The sequence below is a fragment of the Triturus cristatus genome, chromosome 7 (assembly GCF_964204655.1).
Source record: "Triturus cristatus chromosome 7, aTriCri1.1, whole genome shotgun sequence".
In the NCBI taxonomy this organism is placed as follows: domain Eukaryota; kingdom Metazoa; phylum Chordata; class Amphibia; order Caudata; family Salamandridae; genus Triturus; species Triturus cristatus.
The window spans coordinates 729,540,214-729,552,425 of record NC_140590.1 but is presented as its reverse complement, the minus strand read 5'-3'; the positions used below and the strand labels follow the sequence as shown (position 1 = coordinate 729,552,425).

General features: G+C 45.3%; 1 protein-coding gene across 1 annotated transcript in view; it reads right to left on the bottom strand.

The window, feature by feature from the left end:
* Window positions 1-5,774, bottom strand: part of CBX8 (chromobox 8) — a 124,236-nt gene extending 118,462 nt beyond the window's left edge. Inside the window, exons 1-2 of the mRNA XM_085617444.1 lie at window positions 5,581-5,774; window positions 4,093-4,136 (exon numbers count right to left, since the gene is read on the bottom strand). Coding sequence (XP_085473570.1) covers window positions 4,093-4,136; window positions 5,581-5,649 — 113 coding nt within the window. The 5' untranslated portion in view covers window positions 5,650-5,774. The remainder of the gene's footprint in view (window positions 1-4,092; window positions 4,137-5,580) is intronic.
* Between the last annotated feature and the right edge of the window lie 6,438 nt (window positions 5,775-12,212).

Below are 12,212 nucleotides of genomic sequence, written 5' to 3'. Positions count from 1 at the left end.
TAAAGACCTGGGTGGAATCTATCATCGTTCCAATCTTCAAGAAGGGTATCGCCATGACCCGGGGTGTTACAGGCCGATCTCCCTACTGGATTCAATGATTAGGGCGGTAGGACGTATGATCTTGGAAAGACTGCAAGATTGGGCGGAAGAAAAACAGATACTTTCTGATGTGCAGTATGGCTTCCAAGAAGGGCTAGGCACCATAGAGCAAAGCCTTAATCTATCTATTTTTATAGGTAAATATATACGAGCAAAAAAAGGTTGTTTGTACCTGGCGTTCGCGGACCTTACCGCAGCCTTTGAATCTGTAAGGCACGGGAACTGTAGGTGATCCTAGCCGATATGGGGGTAGATTTAAATATTCTAATCTTTCTGCAGTGTTTATATAGAGGAGCTTCAGCCAGTGTCTGTTATAGACAGGGAGGGGAACGCACTAGATCATTCCCCATCAGAAGAGGCGTCAGGCAGGGTTGTGTCCTGGCCCCTTTCCTTTTTAATTTGTATACAAATGGCCTTGGCAAAGTACTGCTTAATCAGGGTCAAGATTTCCCTCAAGCTGGTGGGCGACCAATGCCAGCCCTTCTTTACGCGGACGACGCGGTTCTAATGGCCCACACGCAAAATGGCTTGCAAAAGGCCTTGGATACTTTCAATGATTTTATGAAGGACTTCGGGTTAAGCATTAATGCCTCTAAGACATTTATCATGAGATGTGGTAAAGGGATACAGAGGGTGAAGGAAATGTTTCTGGATGGAAACAAGTTAGCCACCACCAAGAATTTTACTTATCTCGGCACTCTAGTATATCAAAAAGACACCTGGTCTCAGATGCTAAACGCGAAAAGACTCGCCTTTACTAGAACGGCAACGGCCCTAGTCTCCTTTGCCAAGAAACTAGGGAGGAAGCCGCCACTGGAGCTTTTGCAAATATACAAAGCAAAGTATATCACAGCTACAATGTATGGAGCAGGTGTGTGGGGTTTTGTTAATACCTACCCACTACAGCTGGTGGAGAATTCATTTTTGCGTTATATTCTGTCAGCCCCCCCATCCACGCCCTCCTACACATGCCATGAGGAGCTGGGTCTCCCTTTTATTTCAGACCTCATCAGATTGGAACCAGTGCTTTCATGGCATAGGATTTGGACTAAAGAGCAGACCAAGTTGAATAGAGAGATTTTAAATGATAGCATGAGCTTGGATAGGGCCGCCAAGATCCCTTGGATTAAATATATATGTAATTTTATGAAAGACCAAGGGCATCCGGAATACTTTGTGGACCCTGTTACTATGCTGTCAGTATCGAGAAAGACCCTAAAGTTAGAGGGTCTTCAATTATTGAGTTCAATACGACTGGCAGAAGAAGTGCTAAAACCTAGCGTTAGGCAGCATCAATTAATGCTTACATGTATGGGGATGGAGCCCTACTTGTTATATGTCCCAGGAATATCTGATAGGATGCTTTTAACAAGATTTAGATTGGGAGTCGTACATAGATTACTGTCAATACCAACTATGAACGACTGGTCACGAACTGTGACACCCTGCCCGTTTGACAACCACTCTGAACAGTCTATGATCCACCTAGTCCTATTCTGTAAATTTTACGTAGAATTGAGGAAAGTCTATTTACTTACACTTTTTAAAACATCTGGGTGTAAGGCAATGTCGCCCAGCTTTTATTTGGCTGCAGCTTCTGGTAGATGAACACACTGTGTGGAGGGTGGCCAAGTTTTTAAAAAAGGCGATCCAGCTGAGGAAAAGTATGGTATTGGAGATGTAAAATGTGGGCACTACCTCCCCTGATGGTGCTGGATCCATTTTTAATGTGTAATTATATCAAAATATGTTAAGTTTATAATGATTTTTTTATTCGTTTTTATTGTATGTGCTTTTATGATTGGTATAGTAAGGTATAGTAATCGAATAAAGCTTTCCTTGACAGACTGATTTGATATATATATATATCAATCAATCAATCCATTTATAGAGCGCGCTACTCACCCGTGAGGGTCTCAAGGCGCTGAAGGGAGGGGGGGGGTCGTTTACTGCTCGAATAGCCAGGTCTTGAGGTGCTTCCTGAAGGTGAGATGGTCCTGGGTCAGTCGAAGGTGTGCGGGGAGGGAGTTCCATGTCTTGGCGGCCAGGTAGGAGAACGATCTTCCTCCGGTTGTGGTATATATAATCAATGTAGGTCTTTGCTTTGAAACATCTCTATTATTAGAATACTGTTTTTGACTGATATTACTTAAAAATGGGTTCTAGTAATAATACATACAGCAGGGTGATAATGGTCACTCCGTCTCGTTCCTCAATAAAGTTGGAAATAATCAGAAGCCATATCATTTACACTGGCTATCACCTATGGTTGGTGAGAACAGGCCCATATTACCTTGTTAAAGTCTGATCAAGTTAGGACCACACCGACAGATAGTCAGAAATTACCTGAAGACCCTATAAAACAACTTTAGAGTGCTAAAGTGTATGGCTAATGCAGAAGCATCTTGTTTGTTAGCTGATTCTAACAGATGGCACAAACGTCTAGAGCAGTTACCAATCTAATCTTCAAGTATCCTGTGTGCGAATAAGATTAGGGACAAACGTAGCTAACTTAATTTGCTAAAAAAATGTATGTAAATATTACAGACCAAACGTAATAAGGAAATCAAGCAACAATTTGCTGCTTTAGTGGGATCTTTCCCTTTTTTACCAACCCGGTGCCTTTCACTGCCCCGTCAGTTTGAAGATACTTTAAGAGTCGTAAGGATTTTGATGCTATAACAGAACTCAGTGATTCATAAAATGTGTTTGAGGCCATCTGGACTAGTGAACATATTGCATGGACACATTTAAGAGTCTACAGCTTCCTCTAGGGAGATGTTGAATCGCAATCATCAATCTACGGGTGAGTTGATTGATAGATGTATTGCCTTTTGTTCTCAGTAGCATCAAAACTATCTTCTAGATAGGCAATTTGTATACAATGTTTTCATCACCTCAGCCATGTCACTATCTTTAGATACAAGTAGGTTTGTGTCAGATTGGAATACACTCTTCACTTTAGCTTGATAGTATATAAGGTAATTTGCCAGCTGTTACTACTTTTGTATTTCCTACAGGCTGGTGTTTCCTTTTGTATGTGTTAAGTAGTAGATTTATAGCTAAAGAACCCACTTTTCTCACTGCATTCCAAGATCTATGAAGTCGATGGTCTGCTATTAAAGGGATGTGAAACCACCAAAATATACAGCTAAATAAAAGAAAACTGGAAGGGTTTGGTTCGCCTGCTGATACCTGGGACAATGTTTAATCAAAATTGTACCTAGTGGAGGAAAGGGGAGCAAGAACCCCCTGTGAAGACTCCAAGGTGGGAAATAAACAAACCTGGTGGGAGCCTGGGTTAGGGGGTAGAGTGGGAACCCAAAGGCAGAGCTCCTAAATGGTGTGTTGGGGAACACATTCTCTCAGAGGTAAGGCAGTTTGCATGCAGAGCCTTCAAGTTACCCAGTGACATGCATGAATCCTGGAAACAAACTGCCAGTTCTAGTTCCTGGTTCACAGTGTTACACCACACAGAAGTAAAAATTAGGCTAGTAGCCTACCTGGCATAAAATTCTTAAAATGTAAAGCTTATTTTACAAAACTCATACATCAACACTGTGAAAAACATATTTAAATGACAAAGTTATTTTCCCCAGCGATGGGTGTGTTTCAGGCCGGCACTGCCCTTTTCCTGGATACTGTGGTAGTTTTCAGTTTTAAAAAAGCCTGAGCAGCATCCTCACTGTGCCTTTGTAGTCTATCAAACAATCATGTGGTTGTCTTTTCCCCAGGTGTCATTACCCACTTCAAATTCATGAATATGATGTTGGCTTAAAGGTCTGGGTGGTGGAAGGTGCAACACATTACATTGTGCCTCTCAGCAACTAGGCCCGGCAAATGGGGCATTTATTCTCAGCAGGAACGTGAGAGGAGGACACGAGCCACCCACCGGGCCCACACACTGACGGAAGAGAGGGAGATTTGGGGGGATGGGGGGTTTAATATTTGATTGAGGGCACTAACGTTAAACGAGTCATATTGGTTACTTACTTCTGAGACCAGCCCTTCCACTTCACCAGGTACTCCATCCGCCCCTAGAAAAGGATAACAAGAGCACGTGATGCATAACGTGCAACACATAATCCCTCAGTGCGTTCACGCAAGCTGGTTCCTTAATGCAATGACACACCCAGAAAACTCCAGCACATACAACCAACCTAAAGGCATGCATCATAGTTCGGTCCTCTGGCGTATGTATACAAGATATAACGATGTATACAGTATAGCCTCCCATTCAAGTTTTCCAGGTCATATATCCAATATCTCCTCTTCAGTTAACGCACCCTCCCGACACATCCGTGGGTGGATCAATCAATCTTCTTCCACATTGTATAGATGTAGATCATATCACTGTTCACCATAACACCTCCACTGCACGAATCGCCAGTGCATGAAATCAATGTCGCTCATTTAGAGAAATACAGTGAATACCCACAATCTCGCGCTGCCTTTGCGTGTGCCAATCCTATCACTTAGCTGTTTGCTCTCAGCCTTGTTCTCAGCTCCCAACGTTGGTCCTCGGTAAACAGAACCAATTTCGCCCCTTCTTTACGCGTTTTGCTAGTCCATGAAGTACACTGATCTTCACTCTCCCAGTTCATGCTACCCATCCTTCAACCTGCATACTAGAAGCCTCCTCAGGAGCCACACGACCCAAACAGTCCCAATTTATCTGCCCAGTGGTTTGACCGCACCTGCCCTTACCACTGCTTGCATGTACGACCGACTCAATGCACTCACCCCAAAAGCCCCATCTCGGAGACCCCAACTGAATGCATCACCATGACACCGCCGGCGCATGCGAAGGAACCAAAAGTAAACCTGACAAAAATGCTCAAACCATCACCACTCCATTCTTGTCATCGGTCTATCGATTTCGCCCATCCATCCTCTTTCTCCGGTCCCTTGTTCTCTCTCCCATTAACCTATGTTGCTTCTGCAAATAATATCGGGGATTTTGGGAAAGTGGTAGAGGAACAAGCAGCGCCCCTGTCCACCGTCGAAATGCTCTGTGGGATAAAAGGCCAGTCCAGCCCTGTGCATGCACCAGTCCATTCCATTCATCCCAGCGACACCTTTGGTCCATACTCCTCACAACACTTAAAGAACGTGAACCTTAAGTACTTCATGCGAACGGCATTCTTTGCTTGTGCCAAATACCTCCATACCGCAGCACGTACACCGTCCGTACCTCCAGCGCATGCATTCAATAAGTTCCATCTCCAGACCGCGAAGCCCATACCCTCAGTACACGCACATGCACCCCAATATCTCAATACATCGCTTGTGTGTGCAACCACCATCGCTCATACATGCACACGCGTCTGACAGTTCTGCAGCATGTCCCTCCCCCAGAACCACCTCTTACTGACAACTTCGGTATTAGGACTACCTCGTACTCCCACTGACAGACCTCTTTGGTATACACTGGGTTTACCTTCCTGGTATTTTGCTAATCCCCATATACCCTTCCCTCACCTTCCGCACCCGACGCTTGAGTAGTGCCTCCGCAGCAAACACTCGCTCCCCTACAGCCGAGAGCTCCATGTCCGCCCCGTTCCCTACACCCGTCAGTGGCCCAGGCAGCCCATAATACTCTCGTGACGTAACTGTCGTTGCCAGCGCCGTTGCTAAGGACTGGGCTCCGTGGAATATTCCGCTGCACCTCCATTGGCTGGAACGGCAGTACCGCCCCTCCCCTGCCCCCGAGTGTTGCTACGTGACCTGCCTACCAATAAGCTTTTCCCTGGGGGGCGTGGTAGTTGGAATTCGTGGACAGGGCCCCAAGCCGGAAGTGACGTAGACAAACGCCTCATACAGGAGACGTAGAAGAAGGACTTACCCGCTGCTCACTTAACCGAAAACCCCGTCTGTCAACGAGCCTGGCGGGGAGGGTAAATTCGAGGCTAAAATCGCACTTAATTTATATTATACTCGATTACTGTACAGTGCTTATCCAGTATACCTTAGTTGCCCATAAGATCTAAGGCAGTCTAAGTTCACACGCATTAAGCAAGCGCATACTACATCTAGTTATTTTTTCTCATGTTTAAACCACTGTAAAAATATTTCTTGCAGATCGAAACATAGAGTGAGTTCATTGAATGGATGCTCCTACAGTGGACCCAGTGTACTTATTAGCTAACTAATTAACAACCCAGTGAACGCCTCGACCGACCATAACCCAGATACAGTCCATATATGCGTAATGCACTTCAGCTGCTCACTGTACACTTAATGTATACGTTGGGCAGCCACAATATATCTGCCAGTTACACTGCACAGTACACCACACTTAATGTTTTAATCTCTGCCAACATACCTCAAATTTGCTGAATACACCTTATGGTTACTCTTATTCCCATGATACACGTCATGTATTCATTGGATGCTACTTTCCAATCGTGCTTCCTACACCTCGGCTATAAACAGCTCGGTATGTCATATTGTTTAATTGAAAAGTTCGTTATGTAGCTCAGAGACTGCCGCCAAATGTCGGCGGGTGAGAGGTTCACTCCTCATTAATGCCTTAACGTGCCTGTTATCCCCCTCAAATAGCACACCGCCGCCACACACACCTCGACCAGCCGTGGTGTTCCAAAATACCCATTATCTTTTACATCACAACCGTATGATATACATCAACTTTATATACCCTACATGCCTCATATAGACTTAAGTTATGCCTCAGCTGACAATGCAAGCCAACCTTCCTTATCATGCACTCAAACTGTCCCACAAAACATCTCATATATATTCCAACATCCCTTAAAATACTTTAATCATAACGTAAGAGTCCGATAATAAATCTCGAGTGTGTCTTAGTTGTGGCATTATACTCCCAGCTAGCCCCCAGATTTATCGCAGCTGCAAATAGTATACCATTCATAAATCAACTGTCTCTTCATACACCCAGCTACCTGGATGAAGTTCCAACTGCCGTAATACTGCCATAGTCATAACTATTCCGTAAGAGCCCGCATATGTTCCTCAACTTCTCTGTAATATTCTTCACTTATTATGTGTATAGATCGGTTTTGGTGTAGGGGTAACCAAGCTAATTAGGAACGGAACGCTGAATATTATGGGGGCGGTTGTCAGACGGTCACGATCATGTGCATGAAGTGGTTATTTTACACATTTGAATGGCAACATTAGAATTACACTATTATATTACAATTCAAATATGTCAATTACATAACCATTTACTAAACCAAACTACCCCTCAAACACATGTCTGTTGTCCAACACATTTATTGTATACACTAACTCTCCCAACATATTAACACTCTGCACCCCATGTGCTTTATGATCACTCCTACACCTGTCCCACAGTGTTGTACATATACCCAAACGTGCCCATGACCCATATACACACCAACTGTATCACCATACCCCATATGTACCTATTGGTTAGTTTGTAACCCATTTGCACATCACAACAGTCTGAAAGCAGCCCTCTTATGCAACACGTATGTTTCAACATTCCCTACATACATATATAGGTCTCATCATTTTACATACCACAACAACCCAGAAGTACACCCCATTTCACCATGTTAGCCCTCATATACAACTATATTCTCCACCATAATGACTTATGCACCAAATTACCCTGTGTTTTTTCTGGCATATTCTATACTTTCCCAATAACCCCTCGTAAACACCCCGACTACTAAGTAGTCGAGTGCTTCATGGCACCCCTCATTGGTAGAAGACTGACCTATATTATTCCTTTAAAAACCCAAATGAAGTGGTCACCAGGTACACTACAACTATACTATAATGCCCTTCATTATACTACAAATATCCCACAGGTATTGTATGTGGCTCGTACGTCATACCCATCCAGAATGTCCTCTATACTTTTCCCTAATGATGACTAATGCACAGTATAACGTCTCTATTAAATGCCCTATCTCATAATGCACTCAAAGCCCCCCGAAAAGACCCCATATGTTCCATAGTGCACTCTGTAATGTCCGTCTTTGCCGCCTCGTCGGGAGTCCTTCCCCAACACATGAAATCTACGTATAGTTCCCAAAAGAGTATCTCTCACTAGCACATTCTTTCCAAACCCTCGATATTTCCCCTCGCACCAGCACTCCACCTCCACCTAAAACCCCCAGGTGCTTCATGTCAAGTTTGAAAGGGACCAGTCAGTGTGCGTGCAATTGGTTATTACCTTTATTTACAGAATTTTTCATGTGTACCTCCGATTTACCTCATTCTTTTGTATCTCATGCGGTAACAAGTGCTCACACCAGTAAATGCGCCGGTGTGCCAAAGCACCCTTTATTTATTACGAAAAACCGCTTAATTTAGCTTCAGAAAGTTGCATTATTTACTTAAAACGTCCATCGTTAAAGCATTACATTTTAAAGATGTATTATGTGCACTTAAAAAGTCGCTGTAGTATACGACCGCTGTTAAAGGTGTGCCTCCGAGTCCCGAGTCAAATGACAGTGACGTTTTCTCAAGGTCCTAACTGTACCCGAAAACGTTTGTTCAAGTATCACAATGAGTTCCTTTATTTATGCCAACAAATGTTCCTAAGGCATATGCAAATATAGCCTTCCTTTAGGCGTAGTAGTCACGAATCCTCCTAATTATCTCGCCATAAACTAACATAACTATTTCGACATTTTAAACTCTGAACGTGCGCATCCTGTGTTATCCATTAATGTTATACTCGTTCGGTGTCAGCAATATTCCTCGTGGGGTACGAGTTGACGTGCAGGTGTTCATTAGGACAGAATGGAAACATTTGAGAACAGAGCGCTCTAGAAGGATTAGGGTCTTTTCCAGATCACTTAAGTGAGGGATACTTTATAGGAAGTTGGGAAACACCGACACGTTTGCCCGAAACTGATAAGAGCGAGCCGGCTTACTGGTTGGTGTGTTTGGCTTCACTTATATTTGCCCAGACAGGCAGACAGTGCGGGCCAAAGAGCCGTCTCTTGTACCATGCATGTGTTGGGGGTTACGTCGTTATAACATGGTTACCTCTCTCCGGAGCCCCATCCTCCCTACCCTCAGAGATTATTTGGGAAGTCCAGATTCCCCATTTACCGCTCCTCTTCCCCCCTCCCGTGCTAGTAAAGTGCCTGCACGCCCCCTCGCAGAAGGGAGCGCGCCAGCGATGGTCAGTTATTTCCTGGAATAGAGCTTGTGCTCTACACGCTCAATCCACTCTCTTTAACGACTAAGGCCACCATGGTCCGGTGGGTAATACTACATTGGCGGGCAGGTCTGCGGGGCACTTGCGAGCGAGGGGACCTACAATAAGGTATCGAATGGTACTTTTTTAGAACCGCGAGCGGTAAGGAGATACGTGAAATGTGTGACAATCTGAGAAATGAGACAGACCACGAACATATTATAAAGAAAGGCACTGGGTCAGCGTGATTACCTTTATAGTGACGAGACGTCTCGCCCCCTCAATAAACGGTGAAGGACAATGTATGGGAGCACCGGGAGATCCCCAGCTTGGCCGTACCATCTGCCTACCCCAGCAGTCACGCTCAGAAGACGGTGCTCGGAAGACTATTCGTGGGGACTGCAGCCTGCCCTCCACCTTTGCCCATGGAGTGCAGATAGGGCCTAGGATTATTAAGTGACATCCCAGGAGATTTGATTGTCCCCATCTTTTGTCCAAGCAGCACAGAGAGGGCGTGGCAAAGGGTCTAGGTGAGAACACGGAAGATTGTAAACTGTCCCTTGTTTTACTCGTGGAGCACTTAGAGGGCCCGGCGGGTGGTTTAAGGTGAGATCTCAGAAGAGTTGCGGACTAAACCCATCGCCCGCCCCATACGGTATGCGATGTGATCTAGAGGCTGCAGTCCGCAGCCTTCTTTTACCCGTGGCACAGTGTCTAGCATTGGAATATCACCAGACATTAGCAGCCGCCGTCCTCAGTCACCCCGCCAGAGCTCGGGGTCGGGGAGCGTCGCTGCTAGTGGAGCTGAGCCACGTCAGTTCACAGACAGAGCTGCAGCTGGTCTCGTCCTTTACGCATGTGCTTCATAGACGGGCTCAGGAGAATCTTCAGTGTGCTTCATTCACCCTGCCCTTGAATCATAGAAAGAATAAGTTGAAAGAACGTTCGTAGGGAGAGCTCCTTTGCACATCAACACACAGAACACACACAGGAGAGCAGCGATCTGTTGAGGCAGGATCGCAGAGTATTCCGGGAGAGCAGAAATGTACACTCCATGGAGCCTGAATGAGGCAGGGTCGTAGAGTATTTTGAGAAAGCAGAAATGTACACTCTCTCCTAGAGTATTCCAGGAGTGCAGACGTGCTCTTTCTTTGCCCATGGCGAGTTTTCTGGGACAGCAGAAATGTACACTCCATGGAGCCCAGATGAGGCAGGATCATGGAGTATTCTGGGAGAGCAACAATGAACACTCTCTTTACCCAGGGAGAGTATTCTGGGAGAGCAGAAATGTACACCCTCTTATCCATGGAGCCCTGACAGGGCTGGATGGTACATGGGGTTTTCTGCACTTGTCGAAGTGGGCTCGATATAAGGGGGAAGAATTACCCATACTTTTCTATTTTAAGAAAAACAGTTCCCCTACTTTTTGTGAAAAGACAACTGTCTCGGGACGGTTAATTTCTTACAGTTGATTTGCGTCAGCTGAAATGTGAGGCTGGGAGTCTCCTGTGCTGTTAAGCCGAGGGAGGGACAGACAGGTAAACAAGCATTCGTGTAAGGATGCCTGAAAGAAATGTAGCTGTGCACAACTGTTTAATCTGCAAATGTAAACAGTGCTTGGAAGCTGTACTGGCAATAGTTGATGGAATCACTTAAAGCTTCCAAATGAGACAGATCTATTCATTTTGAGTGGTATTACAAGGGAGTTACTATCTAAGCTGTGAAGTGTGTGCTTTTGAGAAACAGTTATAAAACAATTGCGTTGTGTACAGTCTGGGTATTACTAAAGTCTATATTTTTGAAGCACCTTTTTATTTGAAACCTTTTTGTACATTTTGCAGCATCTTACACCGTGTGTAACGCAATTTTAAAATAATGACTTACATTTTCACAGCTCTTTCTGTCACAGACTGGGACCTCATTGCACTAAACATACACACGGCACTATTCTCCACTGCAATAACTAGGATTCAATTCTGTAGCTCTCTGGGCACAGATGCTTACCTCTGCAGTGCATTAACTAGTAGAGGTTTCATTTTTTATTGCACTTCGGCCACTGGTCTTCTGGAGAGCCACGCAGTGTGCACTCTCAATCCCAGAGCACAGGCACGACAGCATGACATTGGAGGGTTCTTGGAAATCAACAGTCTTCACTCCTTTACCCTTGGAGCACAGATTGAGCATGTTGGTTGCCATTAAGAGGGCCAGGCAGTCTGCTGTTTCTAATCCATGGAGCCCAGACAGGGCAAGCTACTATAGGCGATATCTGGGAGAGCAGCAGCCGGTGCTTGCGTACAATGGAGACCAAACATGACAAGATGGTAGAGAAGGCCTCCAGCAGAGCAACAGGAGAGGGTGCCAGAGGACTCCGAAAGAGCCACGCAGGGTGCTACCTCTTGACCATGGAGCCCTGACAGGGCAGTATCACAGAGGGGCTCTGTGTGAGAGAGGGAGTCTGCACTTGTCAGCACTTCCTTACCACGGAGCCCAGACAAGGCTTGGCAGTAGTTGAGGTTTCTGGAAGACCAGTAGTCTGCAGCCTCTTTTCAATGAGTTCCAGGCAGGGCAGGATGATAGAGTGGTCTCTGGAAGACAAGTAGTCTGCAGTCTCTTATCACAGAGCCCAGATTAGGCAGGGTGGAAATGGAGATTTCTCTAAGAGCAGCAGCAAGCTCTCTCTAAACCGTGCATGGAGCCCACATATGGCAGTATGGTAGAGGAGGTCTCTAGGAGACAAGTAGTCTGCTCTGTCTAAACCATGGAACCCATATAGAGCAGGATGATTAAGGGGGGTCTCTGAGAAAACAGAAGTCTGCACTCTCTTACCCATGGAGCCCAGATAGAGCAGGATGACAGTGAAGGTCTCTGTGAAGAAATTAGTCTCCACTCTCTTACCATGGAACCCAGAAAGGGCCGGATGACAGTGAAGGTCTCTGAGAGAACAGTGTCT